This window comes from Centroberyx affinis, unplaced genomic scaffold, assembly GCF_046629955.1.
Source record: "Centroberyx affinis isolate AG114_WGS23_722 - 3 ecotype Tasmania unplaced genomic scaffold, CSIRO-AGI_Caff_v1 ptg000061l_1, whole genome shotgun sequence".
Lineage (NCBI taxonomy): Eukaryota > Metazoa > Chordata > Actinopteri > Beryciformes > Berycidae > Centroberyx > Centroberyx affinis.
The window spans coordinates 86266-104900 of NW_027278772.1; the positions used below are offsets into that span (position 1 = coordinate 86266).

General features: G+C 41.6%; 1 protein-coding gene across 1 annotated transcript; it reads left to right on the forward strand.

The window, feature by feature from the left end:
• Nucleotides 1–824: 824 nt before the first annotated feature.
• ppm1j (protein phosphatase, Mg2+/Mn2+ dependent, 1J) lies at nt 825–17242 on the forward strand. Its single transcript, XM_071519851.1, has 10 exons — nt 825–1239; nt 8139–8253; nt 10221–10550; nt 11245–11357; nt 11900–11984; nt 12887–13005; nt 13203–13266; nt 13704–13811; nt 14742–14893; nt 15761–17242. The coding sequence occupies exons 1-10, from the start codon at nt 986–988 to the stop codon at nt 15906–15908; spliced, it is 1488 nt and encodes a 495-aa protein (XP_071375952.1). The 5' UTR covers nt 825–985; the 3' UTR covers nt 15909–17242.
• Nucleotides 17243–18635: the final 1393 nt, after the last annotated feature.

Sequence of the window (18635 nt, forward strand, 5' to 3'; positions counted from 1 at the left end):
ACAATATGTACCTGCACTGTTGTTGCATAAGGATTTATACCATTTAAATCGGCATAAATTACATAAAATGTTCTGAAATCATCTGTCAGCTCTTACAGTCATTTTTATAAGACCCAGAGTCCACACTAAAACCCAAATCATGTGTTAGCAACTTGATGACATAATCTGAGATTTATTCATGTTCACAAATCTAAACTATAAGCTTTCCAACATCATGGGAGTAATGTATGAATTCAGTCTCAGGGTGCATATTTCATTCAAATATATTGTATTATTACATTAGATAGCCTCATAAGTAGGCTATTACAGGATTATTTCAATAGTATATGTTGAAATAATCCCCCCATTATAATATTACTATAATATTCCCATAGGGATTTAGTGTAGGGACAGTGTAGTGTGTCAGTAGCAAATTTACAGTGACCTTTACTGTATGGCAGGCTATTTTTGTATGATATTATGGTCATATCCCTATTGAATATTATATATAGCCTAGTTTATAGTTTTGCTGTGATATCTTTGGAGTATCCTTCCAAAATGTAGTATTATGGGATTAGCTATTTAAGGTTAAGATCTGTCAAATCTGTCATTGTGACAAAAGCAGCCTAATATTCAGGTTCGCAAATGCCTAGATGTTGAATTTGTATTAGGCTATATTTTAATTTATAGCCCTGAGATTTTGAATGTGCATGTGTTTTTCTGTGAAGCTGTGTCTTGCTGCATCTCCCTGTGAAGCCCTGCCTTTTGAGAGGAGATACAGCCTGCTGCCGGATTACTGCCTATATACGCAGGCGGTGGAGGGTTATTCTGTTGTGAATGAGGAAAACACAGTGTCTGTCTAAAGCGTCACATGGGGCCGGGGAGAAAAAATCGCTTCCTGAAATGATCCTCGTCGTTGGTTCTTTTTTCTATTTGCCCTGCGTAATATCGCATCGCTTTTAAATTTCCGTCCGGATTTTTTTTTCTAGCCTATGTTTTATTGCCGATGATGATAAGCAAAGTTAAAAACGCGATGTCCACTCTGGTGGGAGGGATGATGCCCCACGGCCACCACCACCATCACTCAGGTACCGGTCAGAACTGCGGACCGGACGGTCTGCCGCCTCGGTTCCCATACGGTCGGCCGGACTTCTTGGACCTCACCCCGGAGCTCCTGCAGTACTCCACCGAGCATGCATCACGGCCGGTGCTCACGTTAAAGAGAGACAGCAGGCTTCCCTGGCGGACGGGATACGCAGAGTGAGTGGTTACTGCACGATCAAAGCCATTCATTGACGAATTGCCAAAAAAAATAACAGCACCATATGATGTGTGTTTTTTTCATGTGCAAGACAGGCTTGATCCGTGTCGGGCCTGTGTATCATGAAGTGTTTTGTGTTGCTGCAGCCTCAGCAGCCACTGCAGCAGCCAAATGATGGCCAATACGGCCCTTTGCTATTGTACCATTCCTACAGTATTCCTCCCCTCTTACTGTAGCCTAATTACACAGACGCTCATTACCATTCGGATCAAATAATGACAACACCTTGGCATTTGTGCTCAAAGCTTTGCCTACACAGCCTCCTCCTCGGTTCATTTTAAGTATCGCTATGAGGAAACAGTGAAGCTTTATCAGACATGGCCAAGCCATCCAAAAGTGAAAGCAGGAACTGCAGTCAACCTGAAATGAATTGTATTATTTCCCCAGTTACTCTGCTACAGCCATAATAGCAGCAGGTTACTTTTTGTAGGTGTTCATACATTCATGATATTTTTGAAATTCAAAAATACCTGATTTATAACCTCCATGATATCTTTCTATCCCTCTCTGTCTGGCTGTCTCTCTCTCTTTCCCTCTCTCTCTCTCTTGTCTCTCTCTCTCTCTCTCTCTCTCTCTCTCTCTCACACACACACACACACACACACACACACACACATATACACACACACACTCAAGTGCCTAGTCTGCATGGATGTGTTTGTGTGTGTAATGCTCTTGTCTGTCTCAATTGCTCACTGCAACTTTGTTGTTGTCTTTCTTAAAAAGGTTATGTGATGTAGTCACTTGAAGTAGTGACCACTCACAGCTAACTCCAACAGTGCACTGTGCCTAAACTGCAGAGCGTCACTCCACATGTCCTTGGGTTTACTGCATACTGTAATAAACACCTGCAGATACAAACCACGCAGCACCTATCAAAGTAACTCCATTCACGCTGCTGGCCAGAATGTGCTGCTTGGTCGATTCCTGCTGAGGAAAAACACTTTCAGCCTCCTCTCGGAGGGGGGTGAGGAAGGGCTGAACAGCTCCGGTCCTCTGTGCTGCCCACCCCCATCCGCCCTGCTGGTCCCAGTGCTGAAGCAGAAAAGGGCTGAGTCATGCACAGTGGCTCAAGGGGACAGGGGAGAGGTTTGTGAGGAGGAAGCTGGACCCATTCTCAGAAGGATGAGCGAGAGAGGTGGAATGAGGATGCTCTAATACCAGGAAATTTTGATTCACTGTCCGGGGGCTGTGCACTGCTATCAGTGCCGCCATCTTGGAAATATAAGTCACTAAAATGTAATCGCAGTAGTGGCTGTGCTGTTTACACCACACCCCAATTCACTGAGCTGGTCACACAGCAAAATCTGATCATCAAATCAACAAAGCCAGTGTTCATTTAAGTCTCAACAGTGTAAAAACCAACAGTATGCCAGTGCTTCTATTTGTCCCATTCTTCACAGTTAATTAACACTTTTAGATGGGTTTGAACACAGAGCCATATCAGCTCTATGAGTGAACAAACAAAGCTCCAATCAACACTCATCAATTTCCAAATAACTGTCACTGAAAAATAAACACTTATTAACACTAGAAAATTTGCTGTGTACACTTGGATTTGGTCCGATCTTGAAAATCAGTCATGATGCCAAATCGCAGTTGTAATCAACCTAATAGTCATGTATACTGGAAATTTTCCATGACTCCGGGGGCGGCTGTTCAAAACTATCTAAGGTGTTAAATTAACGATGATGGGTGTGGACTGAGAGAAGCACTGGCATAATGCTGAAGTGCTGCTTACTTCCCTTGTGCTGTAATATAATGAGTAGGAACAATGAAGGCCCAACACAGTGTAGGTGGATGCTGTCCAGTTGGAGGCCGACCTGCTGGCTCTGCTCCAGACACCGCGCAACTTCAACGCTTTGATATCACTTACTTAGTGCCTGCAGTCATTCACTCTGGTGATTATGAGGATTCATTGTTGCCATTGGCTTGTCTTGGCCTTGCAATACAGCGGTTGAGCAATTTTTCCCCTCCGCCATTTGAACATTTCCTCTGCAGATTGTTGTTTTCATAGAGTGTTGTCATGTTCTGTGTATATTCGTGAAAGGTGGTGCAGCAGTAGGATGCACAGGATTACTCGGCAGTGAGGCATTTACCCACAATGCTGTCCTGGGTTAAACTCTCGCAGGGAATTTTGAATCTGAAATCTCTGTGTAATTTCTATGCCAGGGTTAAGATGCTTTAGAAGAGGATTCTGATCGATGCTGTAATGCCGCTGTACAGCATTGTGTCAGCATCCACATATGAGTGCACTTACGGTAAGACGCTCTAAGTGCTTCGGTCCAATGGCTATTTAATATACAGGCAATCTTTCACACCCTGGCACTAGGATGGTGCAAGAAGTGTTGAGGGGCAAAGGCTCAGAAGCAAAAACAAAAAGGGTTTTCCTGCACCCAAAACCATTTCAGTAGGATGCCTCTTTTCATGGATATCTTGACTTGATTTAAGCCAAGATGACGGAGAACGAATTTTAATCAAATAATAACATTGGCGAGTTGCAGTGCATAGCAGGGGAGGGGAGTTCAAACTAAGGCTGGGAAATAATTCAGTATTATCGTCTTTTGGTGGTAGTAATAGGGGATTAGCAATTTATTATACTTATAATAATAATATCATGATGAAATAATGGTATCAAGTTATTGTGATAGACAATGTTGTTGTCTAAATTAATGATTAAAAGCAAATACTAAATAAAATATCTCACAAACTTGTTGATAAGTAGAGTTTTATCATACTCTACACTGAATGTACACTTAATAATTTAATTAAGTACACTGATGAGGTGAATCCAGGTAAAAGCCATTATCCCATTATTGATTTCCCTTATTAAATCTATACCAATCACAAAGGAGCAGATGTGGATAAAGAGATTCTACTGTTTGTCCTGGCACCTATTGCACGCTCACTCGTCCTGGTGGGGGATCCCTCTGATTCGGCCCGCCCAACGTTTCTTCCATGTTTTTTCCTAATAAGGTTTTCTTGGGAGTTCTTGGCAGTGTTTTTATTTCCGGGTAGACTAGGCTATGTAGAATAGGTAGTCTTGCTATGTCTTGCTAAAACTTGCTATTGTGTGTCTTGTGGTTTGTCTTTGCTTCCTCGAGTTTTTGTTGCATGAGTCTGTTCTGTGGTTGACTGTGGTTGTCAGTTAGATCTAGTTAGGCTCATTCTATGTAAAGTCCCTTGCAACATGCAAGGGCTACAGTATATAAATAAATGAACTTGAACTTGAGAAGCAGACGAGTTAGAGAAGGATTTTTAAGCTTTGAGACTATTGAGATGTGGATTGTGCAAAAGGGGCTGCAACTCCATATCACGAAGATGTCAGGTGTTTTCACATAATATAACATGTGATTATTAATTTCGTCCATCTCACCCAGCCCTAGTTCAAACCCTTGATTGACATTATTCTGTATCCAGATCCTCAGTTGATGCTGAGATACAGTTTCCAAGTTGCAGCATGATTTAGTTCCAGTACCTGAGTTGTGGTCTTCACAGCAGATAAGTTGCTGTAGTAACTGCTAAAGCATTATTTTAGTTGTTGATTTCTTTTGGCAGGCCTTGCCAGTCGATTTTCGTCACAGCATTGCACCATCTGCTCTGCAAACATGAACTGCAGTGAAACTTCCCTGTAAAGTTAGAATATGATGTTCCGCATGCTGCGGATGATGAGGCTTTATGAAATAGGCCTACAGTATTTGTCCATCTGTCACCCAGCACCTGACGTAGCATCATCCAGCAGCAACCTGCGATTACTGATTTTAATGTTCAACTTTGAAACAGTCCTCTCTCACGCTCTGAAATGTATCAGTGTTACGAACAGAGGGAGGAGTTTTATTCATTTGAAATTCTTTATTACCCAGTTTTATACAATTTGTATCTTCAACAAAGGAGGAATATACTGTACAAACATAATTCATTGTTACAATAGCAGGCACAGATGTTTCAGACTGTGGGAGAAGTTTGTGACAGGAAATTATACTAGACAACTCAAATAATGGATTATTTTATAGCGATAACCTTTACTCTGAGGTGCTTTCAGCAGCTGTATTACAATGTACTACCTGGCTTTCCGTTCATTGAACTACTGTGTAGAGAGGAGTTTCCACAGGATCACTGAAATAGTCTGTTCTGCTTTAGAGGGGATGACAAGAAATTAATTGCAACACTTTTTTTTCTGAGAGATGACGAAGATGTCTTATAACACCGTTCACTATTTCATTATATTTATGGCCTTAAAAGGCAGAACAGCCGCTATCAGAGAATTCACAGGAATTGTCAACTTCCTCTTTTGAACTCTCCTTGCGTGACGCAGGAAGATCAAACACAGAAGCGTTGTTTTGCCAGATATGACCAATGGCTTTCAGTCACAAGTTGTTGAAACATATGACTGAAACATAGATATCTCCCACAGTTAAGTCACATTATTGGAAGGCTTGAGCTGCTGCTTTAGAATCACATCCTCCCACACATCTGACATTATGTTCAACTAGTACAGTGCCCGTTCAAAACATTCCTGTTCGGAACGGGCCGATTGCTTGGCCTCCGGTATTGCTGCTTGCAGCTTTCTCGAGAACCGCTCATCCAAACAAGTTCACACTCGACACTGCACGTCCTTGGGTCCCCAGCAATACACCCGCCAAGTGTGAAGTAGATCGGACGAACGGTTCTCGAGATATGCGAAGGACACACATACAGACAGAGATTCCTTGCTTTATAGTATGGTTATAGCTCATTGAAGACATGTGACTACTCTCAAAACAGATGATGTGGTGATTCTCTCAGGACTGGTGAGTGATGCTGAAGAGTTTACCAAAAACACACCTCATTACACTGCAAAAATATCTATTTTAAGTCATGTAGTGTCATATTCAGCCTTAAAGTGTTATGTTTCTCGAAACAAGTGAAAACTTATGCTAATGGGGTGAGAGCATTTCACTTGTTTCCATTGCAGTTTCACTTGGTCAGGACTCTTCTAAGAACAAGTGTAAATATCTTGAAGCGAGGCAGAATACGTGAGATCCTTCCACTAGTGTGAAGAAAATTTGATTTTATTCACACTGGAACCAAGTGAAATTATCACACCCTATTGTCATACGTTTTCACTTGTTCACTTGTTAAATAACATTTTTCTTCAATACCAGATTACATGACTTGTTAAAGTGGACACAACAACTAACCAAAGACAGGCCTCCATGGCTGATACAACAACATATGCATCCAATAACAGCAGATACAATGCACACTATATTTTTTTATGCCAATTTCTGTACAAGCCTACCATAGCTTCAGTGCGGTCTCTCCGCCTGCAGCCAGCCTTTCCCAATGTTGCATGACCTCAACTAAAAGACCAAGCAGTTGGCTAAGTCAGTGAGAAACTATAGAAAACCAAGCAATATGCATGACTGAGCCAAAAAGAGTGCTGGCAGAACACAGCAGATTTGCTGTGATCATATTCCAATATGGATGAAAAGTTGTTTCTCTCTGGCCTTGCGTCCAGATCTCTGAAAACATCGGGGCCTTGGCAGAAAGTTTAGACGATAATCAGGCGACTTTTAATTCTTCCCTATCATTAGTCCTAATGCAGGGAGCACGGTGCAGGACACAGTGGTGCCAGTCCGCCGCTTTCAACTGATTAGAAAGTGAAAGGGCTTTTTATAATCCAGATTTGGGCAGCAGTTGCATATTGTGCCTCATTTTTGTTGCTCTCTGATATCAGCGCTTCTGGACACACGGTGACCGGCTCCCCTAATGATTGCTTGATTGCTTGAACTATTTGAAAAGTGAAAGGTCAAAGGTCCTGTTTTGATTAGATCCTTACCCTGGAATTCTTTTGTCTCCTTGGTTTGACATTTCAGTTTATAGAGACTCGGAACAAAAGTGTCTCTCCTCTCGCTCTCTCTCTCTGTCTCCCTGTCTGTCATTTTTGTCTCTTTTTCTGTCTGTTTCTCTGCTCTACCCCCCCCCCCCCTCTCTCTCTCTGTCTCTTGATAAGTAATAAATTACTAATCCCCTCTCTCCTACTCTGCAGAGGTCTTTATGACAATACTTGAATTACCAGAATTGTGCAGTAGATATTATGCTATATTATCTAGCTAATGTGGCATTTATCTATAATTGAAAGTGTTATGTAATATGCCAGCATGAGGTCCAAACTACTGTAGAACTGTCTTTCCAAGTTAGACTGATGTGGCAGCTTAAGGCAGCTTAAAATTTGTTTGGGCTTACATTTGTTGTAAAACTAACTTGCAGATTTCAAGGTGTGGTGGAGATAGGATGTTATTTTCTCTGTAGCCAAATATAAAGATCTCTTACTGCTACCATTTCATTTTCGTATTGTATTATGTTGCATGCAATTTTTAAGCCTCATTGCATAGAAGCTAAAGGCACCCATAAAGTCAGTATAATTTAATCTAACGTTAGGTCATTATTGAGGTTACGGTAGTTTGGATATTATAGTTTTATAGCAATATTTTAAGCATCAGAGAAACAGCTGCTAGGGAGAGTTTCTCTTCAGATCTCTGTTCTGCCCTGCTGCCTCCAGTGAATACCGCTGCAGCACAAAGGAGAATGGATGATGCTGCTGGAGTATGAAACCATGCATTACTGTAAAGCCATTATCCTCCACAGGCATCAGCTCATAATGAAAACACTTAATCCCTCCTGCAAGTTCCCTCTGGGACACGACTGCATCCTGCCCCACTTTCGCTCTCTTTTTCTCACTCTACCTCTCTCTCTATCTCTCCGACTGCTATTATGTTTTCATGCAGTGCGGCTGGAGGATCCAGAGCAAACATTATAAATCGTCTTACTCCCACCTCTTGTCTCTCTCCTCCAGGGTGATCAACGCGGGGAAGAGCATGCTGAACGAGGACCAGGCGTCTTGTGAGAAGCTGTACGTGAAGAGGCCGAGCGGCAAACACCGCAACTCCACTCTGCTGGAGGACAGCGGGGTGAGAGAGCTCCCAAACACCAAACAGGAGCCAGGCAATAAAGAATGAAATGTCTGGTCAAAGGCTGGGCCGCTTTCGTAAATAATCCTTGATAATGTTTTTGAATCTGAAGTTAATGTACAGTAAATCCCGAAGCTGTCAGGGGTGAATGTCGCTGAATGGAATTTGCACAACCTCAGTTCAACCTCAGGCTTTAGTCGGCCTGTTAAAGGAGCTAAACTTTTTAATTTGAGGAAGAAAAACACAATATAGTCGTAGCAGCAGTGTATTGAAAGTGTAATAGCTCCACTCTACATTCGTTGCATGCATTGTAGTTATCTGATACCCAATATTGGTGTCTTCTTATCCTAGTTGGTATTGACTGATTCTCCTTGTTACTTATAATTCCTTTACCTCTCCAATCCTTGCGGGACTTCTCAGTTTTCACTATGCCTGCTATCATAGGAAGGTCTCAAATATATCCTTCTGTGGTCCTTGTGTCTTCATCACAATGCAAAGCATCAGAATTAGGTTTGTTCAGTCAAAAAAAACAAAAAAAACATACACAAACATTTGTTGGTCAAGCACCTTGAACCAGTATCTTCACCCCTACCTTCGTAGCAAGGCAGATTTTGCTCTCAGGTCAAGGTCAGGCAGAAGCTACGACCTATAAAGACAACGTTTACCTAAATTCCTCTAGTTAAATCTGTTCTTAAGCTGTATTTAGTTTTGTCTCAACCTGTCTCCTGTGTATACTTGAAAGCGGCAGACCTCACTGAGGATTAGTTTTCTCCCCCCTTACAACAAAGATTAATGCATCAAGACTGTTCTAGTTTTGTTTGCATGTCCCGCCACAATGGTTAATTCTCTTAACCCCAACAGAAACTTCATACTTACACCACAGGTTCCCCTTATACAGTAGATGGTCTGATTTGATTTTGGAGCACCTTGCTGCATAAATGTGCATATTAATGAGGAAAAACTAATTTTCTTGAAACTACTATAACGGAGATACAGAGATAAGATCGGTAGTTCATATTAATACCACCCATGTGTTATATGAAGACAAGTATGTTAACAGAAATACTTGCTATTTAATGAATTAGCTTTATTAATGGCCTCATTAGCATAACTTCCTGTGTTTAATATCATGGTGATTATGGCAGAACATTAAGCAGCTTAAGCGTGTCTTGTTTATTTACCTCTCACTAAACTATTCCCTCTTAGACTGGGGTCCTTTAATCTTCCTAAACATATTTACACTGCGATGTGGTCAATAGCTCTTTTTTGGAGTCACTACTCCAACCACACCCACCCACCGAATGACTACACACACACTCACGCAAACACACACACACCTCCTCCAGTCTGTCTAAATGAATTACATCATCTCTTGTTGCGCCCCTTCCCCCCCCTCTTGTCCGGCATCAGAGGGATAAGCAGATGTCTTGCGCCTGTTCATCTGTTTGTTAGTCTGTCAGTCCAGCACGGCTTGTAAACAAGCCTGTAAACACATAGGTGGCAAGGCGTTGTGTGAACCCACTGCTCCGTGGCAGAGAAGTCTTCTGATGAGGAATAACATTGCATTTATCTGTTTTTTCTGTTTGTTGTGATCAGTATACTACAGTGTTATTGCACTCAAACATTGGCAATTTTACTGTGCTATATCATTTTATACTTGTTGCACTACACAAAATACAGCTTACAATGAATTTCATATCTTCCCAGCTTTCCTATACTATCGTAATCTAGCTTTTCTGCAGCTGTGGCCCAGTAAGAACTAGAGTGGAAGATACATGGTGCTTAGCATTAAAAAGTATCATAATGTCACCAACTAGGAAATCCCTGAGCTTGTAAGCTCTCATAAATCTGTGCCTCCTGACTCCTAACTAATCTCTAGTGAGATTTTGGACTACACCCATAACCCTATGTATTTATTATTTTATATTATTTTTTTATTTATTTGTTATGTCTATTGCTCTTTTTAGGATGGCACAGGAATCCCTCTTCACTTCTGGGGGGTGTTCGATGGCCATGCGGGGTCCGGAGCCGCTATTATGGCCTCCAAGCTTCTTCATCGCCTCATCAGAGACCGTTTGGGAGAGATCGCCCACCTGCTGGAGAACCCCTCCAACGCGCCCCCCATCTGCCTGGCCAAGAACGGCAGTCCGTACCAGGTGGAGACGAAGAAGGGAGCCGCACAGGAGCCGGAAGACCCCGATGCCATCAGCGACCCCTCGGTGCGCTTTCACATGGAGAAGGTTGTCAGTCTGGAGAGCCTGGTGATGGGCGTCATAGAGAACGCCTTCAAACAGATGGTGAGTAGGAGATTACTAATGGATGTTTTTACCACTAAGATAAAAAAAACAACAACAGTACTTTGTTTATTCCAAGCTGCACTTGGCAACTTCACGCTTTGGTGGCTCCGCATGGCAGTGAGATTCAAAAATTAGAACGTCAATATCCAGAAATATCCAGAAATCATGTAACTTTACTGGCTTGTCTGTCATCGCTTTAAAACAAAGGAACCCAAGGGGAGAGAGGCAAAAGATCTAAGTCCAGCTTTCTCTGGATGGAGTGGTCGTTACAGCTGTTAAGGAGACTGTTTTTATTTCCCTCTTAAGTTTTAATTCGTCACTTCGTATGCGTGAAGTGTCCACACCCGACAACAGAACTTCATTTGGGCAAATAGGGTGAATCTATGGCATTTTTCTCTGTTACGCCGATGAGAGATAAGGCTGTATTTCTGCATAAAAATCTTGCCTAGTGCAGCTTTTAACAAGGGTAACAATGGTACTGATAATAACCCGGCACAGCCTAGGTAATGTATTCTTCAAGACCTCCTTGTTTACTTCCATATTTAGCACTGCTGCGTTTCATTTTTGTTTTGATTATGAATATGTATGGAGAAAGAACGAGCTCTTCAGAGTGATGAGAGGCGGAGTGGGTTCTGAAAACCTCTGTGAGCGCCTGGCCTTTTGATTTAATTGTTTTTTTCCCTCTTCATTTCAGGATGACCTGATTGACAAGGAAAAAGCCTCCTATACCATTTCTGGTGGGTGTTGTGCCTTAGCTGCCATCCATTTGATGGGGAAACTCTACGTAGCCAATGCTGGAGATAGCAGGTGAGAGAAATGGTAAAACAGGGTTAATCAAAATGAATGTGATTATTTCAAAATTAAATAAATGGTCCCTAAGTAGACTGATATGGATTCAAACAGGAAGAATATTTAAAGTACTTACCTATGCAAAGGGTTTATAAAGACAACAAATGTTTGGTTGTGTCACTGTGACACCAAAAGCCATAACTACGGTCATAATCACATCAATCTAAAGTGTAAATGATTTACACTTTAGATTGATGTGATTATGACCGTAGTTATGGCTTTGTAATAGGTGTTTAAGTGTCAAATGTCAGACATGTGATTCCGGGAATCTCCTGATAAGGAAGCCAATGTGTTGATCTCACACAGCAGCTTCATGCGCCACCTGGAGTCTGTTCTGTGTACTGCAGCATCATTTAGTCCACTCTACTTGCATCAATGATCTTGCAGAGCAACTTGTTCATATTAGCTGCTTGTGTGTAGAAATGGAAATTTGCTTCTGTCTCTGTGACCCTTCTCTGTCCTCCCTGTTTATTTGTTGTTCTCTCTCTTTCTCTCTGCAGGGCCATAATCATACGAAATGATGAAATTATTCCCATGTCTAATGAGTTCACGCCCGAGTCTGAGAGGCAGCGACTGCAGTATCTGGTATTGTTTATCTTGTATGCTGCAAATGACAATCAAAATGACTATATAATCAAATAATCAGAAATGAACTCCATACAAATCTGTGTAAGGGGATTTTTGATTCACAATATTTCTCTCCAAGCGCATTACTGGTTACATAAAATGCATAACCAACTGAAAGAGGAATAGCATAAATCTGAACATTTCAGTTTCACTAGTCGAGTGAGGTTTTACTGGCAGAGCAGAATCTGTGGCTGCAGTTGAGTGCAGCACATACAAGTAGGCATCCTGGCTCCAAAAGGAAAAGGAAATCCTGCAATCTCTCCAAATCGATGTTCACTGGTTGCCTGCTGTAGGAGCAGTTTTAGTCGTAGTTCTGAGTCACAGAGTGGGTGGATGGCGTTGGTACTGCAGCTAAAACAGGGAGCTGCTTTGTGCCTTAGGTATTTGTTGCTTCTGTGTCCTCGGTTTCCCACTATTACATTTTTAGCCTTTTGATATTACACAACTTGAGGTTATATAAGTTTATACAAGTTAAAGCCAGTTGCATCAGCTGAAAAAAACCTTTCTACTGTTTCTTGTCAGCTCTTATTTCTTTACCTAGAACTTCTCCTTACATACATGATTGTTAGAGGTACACAGGAATATTTATTGTATTTATTATCGGGAACGGTGGTTTTGACCATTACACTCATTACTATTGATTGCATATAATGTTGATGATCTAGGAATTTAGGCTTATTCAGTTGCTTCGCTCACTGTAAACTACTCCGGATAAGAGCGTGAGAGTGAAATGGCTAAATTGTAAATGTGAAAAATATTTGTTTCATGTGTTAGAAGCCTTACTGAATTTTGAGCGGCATGCCATTTTAGGCTTATGTAAAGCTTCATACGCTTCAGTTTGATGCTGTGTTTTACTACAGGGCTTCCTGAGGCCGGAGCTCCTGGGGAATGAGTTCACTCACATTGAGTTCCCTCGCAGGATCCAGCACAGCGAGCTGGGCAAGAAGATGCTCTTCCGAGACCACACTATGACTGGCTGGTAAATCTGGGGATCCGTTTTAATCACATTTTTAATAGTTAATTAGTTTTTCATGGGCACCTTTGTCTGTGTCGAGCACTGTAAAAATGTTCAGCACGGTTTGTTGGCGGAGTGTTTTACGAGAAATTACTAATGATTTTCCCACAGTCAATTTTTCTGTAGTTTACATCTCGGATGTGTCTGTTGTTTGGCTCTAGGTCTTACAAGACAATCATTGAAGATGATCTGAAATTCCCCCTGATATACGGCGAGGGCAAAAAGGTGAGAAACAGAAAAAAATGTAATGTATTGTACTGGATATACAGCCTGTCATAGAGATTTCCAAATGTTATGGGGCTGAAAGTTTCCAGTTAATAACGCTGTAATCAGAATATGCACTTCACATTATCATATTGCTCACAGACTGTCTACTATTAGTGTGTGCTTGTGCTATCTCTTCTTCACTCTGTGTGTGTGTGTGTGTGTGTGTGGGGGGGGGGGTTATATTCGTGCGCTTTCAAGTCTACAGTTCAATTCTGCAGTATCTGTCTGGGCAGAAGTGAGACCTGCTCAAAATTGTCATTATTGTCTGAGAGAAGTGTCGTTCACTCAGTAATCCCTCATAAGTGGATTTTCCTCGAATTTAAGCACACCCCAAAGCGATAACCTACGTTACTGTGTGTGTGTGTGTGTGTGTGTGTGTGTGTGTGTGTATGTAGGCACGCGTCATGGCGACAATCGGAGTAACCCGCGGGCTGGGAGATCACGACCTGAAGGTGTACAACTCCAACATTCACATCAAGCCGTTCCTCTCATGTTGCCCTGAGGTGAGTGCGAGGCGTCTGAAGCCTAAATGCAGCAACGTGCCGAGCAGCTTCTGGGGCAACGCTGACTGTCAACACTGCTGAAGGAGTTGCCTCAGCGTTGTTGTTGCTTTACTCACCCAGGAGCTTCTTGTTGCCAGGATACATGTGAACAGATACCGAGCCCTGCGCTTCTCTTTGTTGCCTGCTGCTGGAAGCGTTGCTCTTTTACGTTGCCCAAAGCTGTGCCGCACCCTCTTGTCTGATCAAAGCTGGGAAGAATGCACACAGTACATGACGTGCTTTTGTTTTCTCTCTTTAATAAAACGAGGATAGAGTGCAAAGCTACACATCCGCTCCAGTTTTGCATTTCTTACATGCAGGCCTTTTTTTTTACCTTTATTTATTTAGGAAAGGTTTACTGTGTGCACATGTCTTTTTTTTCAGCAACACGCTACTTCATTCTTACAGCTCAATATATTCAGACATGGGAGCTGTACAGTAGAGCTGCCAACTGGGCACTTGTGTTCTTATGTTCTTATTTTTAAATTAAAAAAATACCTTCTACCTATCTCATTAGCTCTTATTTCTCATTTCTTTTCATAGCACTCCTTAGCCTAGGATCACAGGAATATTGTCAGGACCCCATGACTCTCATTGCACTCTTTGCTATTAGTTGCTTGTAATTTTCGTTGCTTATAATTATGGCGATCAAGGAATTGAAGCTTATTCTACTGTTGCACTCATTGTAAGTCACTGTGGATAAAAGCCTCAGCTAAATTCCTAAAATGTAAATGAAAATAAGCAGCTTTACTGCAGCATATGGAGGTTATGTCCCTTGCATGCAAGCAAGCACATGCTAAACATACACAAACACACTTTATACAAAATGATATTATTTATCATTAGACCATGATGAATGAAATTGGTGAAGAGTATGTCCTCTTATTCCAGGTGAAGGTTTATGACGTGGCTGAAAACAAACACGGCCCGGATGATGTCCTGGTCATGGGTACAGATGGATTGTGGGATGTAACAACGGACAGGGAGGTGGTAGATGCAGTGTCGGCCTTCTTGTCCTGCTGTGACCCCTCTGATCCCATGAGGTATGGAGTCCGCCATATAATCCTTATTATGAGGCTTACATTCTACTTATATGATTGTTACTAATGCTATGTGCCGTGTGAAAGCCATCAGTAAAATGACACAAATTTCACTGAGTTGTACAGTTTCATAAATCCATTGGAAAATAAGATCAACACTGGGCTCGGTTAAACACAGTGTATCCACTAGGTGGCGACCTTTACAAATATTTAGGCCACCTGCAGCATTCTGCAACAAGTTACAGCTACAGATTGAATTTGCTCAGAATGGCGAGGCATTGAAATCAATTAATTCATAAACAATGTTCAGGATGCAGGGGGCAGTTTGTTTGATGTACTTTATTGACTCAGTATGATTCTGTAGTTTTTGATTTAGGCAGCGATATTTGTGTGTATGTGTGCTTGTGCTTGTTTTTATTTTACAAAGCATTAGAAAAGTTAGCCAGATAACTGTGAAAAAGATTATGCTATATCCTGGTGAGACTGATTTAATCTGTAAAACAAAACCTGAATATTTGGTTTAGGAATATGATATATTTCATAACAATTTTTAAGTTATATATTCTGTATTTGATTCTGATCTTATCTTTTTCTTCTACTGTTTCTATATTGTTTTTTTATATTACTGTTTATTGGTTTATATTGTCTTTTATTCTTCTGTGTCTTTTAACAAAGTACACCAGCAACCACTAAGCTAAATTCCTTGTATGTGTAAATATACTTGGCCAATAAAATGATTGTGATTCTGAGGTTTTGTGGCGAACCTGTTGATCCTGCTGTGTGAAATCCCCCCCAGGCTGAATCTCACTACGTTGTTGATATTGTTCTGATTGTTTGTGCTTTTCTTTCCCCATCTGTGTGAAACACCAGGTACACACTGGCAGCCCAGGACCTGCTGATGAGGTCACGAGGCGTGCTGAAAGAGCGCGGCTGGCGGTTACCCAATGAGAAGCTGGGCTCGGGCGATGACATCACCGTGTTTGTGATCCCGCTGGCGGGGCACGAGGTAGAGACATGACGAGGTGTCGCACCCGCCGCCAAGACAGGGCTGACTCCTTAGGGTGCTTCCCATGGTCCCTCCAAGCTCCCCAAAACCCCCACCCCCCCGGACCACTGGGGCAGAGGGAGAAGAAAACACCTTTGTCATAGGGAAGACTTGGCTCTGAGCCGCACCATCATCCACCACCAGACCGGAAAACTTCAGCCTAACCCCGGATCAATCACACATATTGTTCTGTTGGCTAGTCATGTAACAAAACAACGTTCAGTGACATCATATGACAAGTCGCGCTCCTTCTCCCTGGCCTGCTTTATGTGTCGGTTGCCAATGAGAATTAAGTCCTTGTAGTGTTTGTTTTTTTTCTGTTTGTTTTAACCTTCAAAGCAGACCAGCTAGTCAAAACGCTGAGTGGGCTGGTCGTCATCTTCGTCACGTCCTAAAAAAGGGAAAAGAATGTGAGGGCACCAAAGCAGTGGTGTCATGCCATGGGAATGTTAATGAATGGACGGCTGTAAAAACAAAAAAAAACAAAAAAACAAAAAAACAAAACAAAAAAAGGACTATGTGACCCAAGTCTGTACATTAAAGAAGCATGGAGGTTTACTGAAGTGGAATCGAAGAAATGGACCTAGTCAGCATTGGACCCAAACACAATCAATTGAGTCAGTATCTCTACTTCCAATGTTAAAGCTGCAGTGAATGATGACACCCGAAGCACTTTAAGACTGTCATAACATGGTCAATGGTAGCCCACTGGTTGATTTGGGATTCAGATTTGTATCTTTTTATTGAATGTGCTCATAGATCGGTATATTTTGTTTTACTTTTACCATTCCAGAGAAAGAGAAAGGAAGATAATGCTTGTGTTTGCCACAACGTAATAGAATGTGATCTTCGGTTTAATTTAGCTGTGTGTTTTTCTTTGTTCAGCCCTCAGAGGTAAAAGTGATCTGTAGTCCGTAAATGTCTCGGTACGGTAGGATGTGATAAACTTCACAAATATGCCTTATTATGCTTAAGAGATGAGAGGGACTTCAGAGTTGGGTTGTTTTTGTTTTGTTTTCTTTCAGATGCACTAAAGTTTCATAGAAGTGACAAAGAACATTGTACGCCCTCAAATGTATACCTCTTTTGTACTGTTTTGTTATGTCATGTTGTTATTTAGATTACCCATAGCTTTTCAAAAAACAAAAAACTTTGGTTGTAAGCTGTATCGGAAAGTTTATTTTTATGTTTCTATCCATACTTGATTGTTTAGAGAAAGACGGTGCGTCTTAGACTATGAGCTACCACAATGAGAGGTAGAGGGATAATGTGTACCAAATTAGAAATAAATCTGATTTTTTTTCCCATATTCTTTGAACTTGCTAATTAATAACCACACCACACACTTGTGTCTCTAATGAACTGCTGTGTATTTCTCAAAAGGAAATAAACATGTGGACTAGCCAGCTGATGAATCAGAGTAGCTCAGCCAGCCTGTCGCTGACAAACCTTTTCCTACAAGAAATAAAGAAATGAAGAAAGAAATTGGAAAGGCAGAGCAGAGTTTAAATTATATGACAACTATGAAAAAAATGTAATATAACTATTTTAACAGGAGGAAAAAGACGTTTGGTCCATTATTTATGCTCACATGTTTAGTAATAAGCACAAAGCATTTGCAAATGCTATTCATTGTTTCTCCTTAAGAGGGAATCCCCATTGTGAAGTAAAATAACTGTATAACCATGAACAAAACCTGTTTTGCCATTCAGAGTTCAGTCGGAACTGTGACTGGCATTTTGGTGTAAATTCCCAGTTATGGCACCATTGACATGATGCCGTGAGAAAGTGCACAGGCCCTCCACACGTCAGGAGGGACTGGTCAGATAAGAGGTGAATGGCAGAACGCTTTGTGTAGAGGCCACGCCAGAGAGATCCACACCCATTCCTCTTGTTGCATGAGGCTTCTTGTACTACGGATGATGTCATCTTTGACCGTGGAAGGGAGGAGGGGACCTGGGTGACTCCAGCGGCTGCAGCAGCGCCGTCAAGTTACCCAGAGGCAGCCAGAACACGACCGGACATAGGGGGATCTGATTTCAAAATAAAAGCGTGAACTTTGTCACATGGAAAACAGAAGACTAATCACGTATACAGCAACATAAAATCATATCAGATAACTGCTATGGATTGTGAGGCCCTTTTTTAAGATAGCAGACGTTATGTAGTTATGTGAGCCTCTGAGAATTTTTGGCAGCCTTACATATACAGTATATATTTTAAAGGCCTGATTGTGTGGGTTTCCTCCCACAGTCCAAAGACACGCAGGTCAGGTGGATTGGAGAGTCTAAATTGCCCATAGGTGTGAATGGGAGTGTGGTGGGAGTGTGAGTGTTTGTCTGTCTGTCCAAAGTCTGCCCAAGGTGTTTCCCTGTCCTCTGCCCAATGCATGCTGGGATAGGCTCCAGTGAACCTGAATAGGAATATGCGGGTAAAGAAAATGAATGAAAAATAAAATAATCATTATTATGACTATCATTATTATTATTGTTATAATAATTATTATTATTTTTAGTAGTAGTAGCAGTATAGACATTTGACAATAAATGAATAGACTTGGCAACACATATTCGCCAATAGAGGTTTTATTTTGAAAGTTGTAACCGGACGTGCTGTTGTTAACTCCGGCTAGCTTGACGCCGCTCTCGGTGGGAGGATCCTGTTCGCCTGCCCCGTTTCTCAGCACCCTCTCTGTAAAAT

Coding starts and splice junctions, on each gene's coding strand:
- ppm1j (XM_071519851.1), top strand. CDS start 986: ATGATGATAAGCAAAGTTAAAAACGCGATGTCCACTCTGGTGGGAGGG. Junction 11,358..11,899: donor GCCAATGCTGGAGATAGCAG/GTGAGAGAAATG, acceptor TTCTCTCTGCAG/GGCCATAATCATACGAAATG. Junction 13,267..13,703: donor TATACGGCGAGGGCAAAAAG/GTGAGAAACAGA, acceptor GTGTGTATGTAG/GCACGCGTCATGGCGACAAT.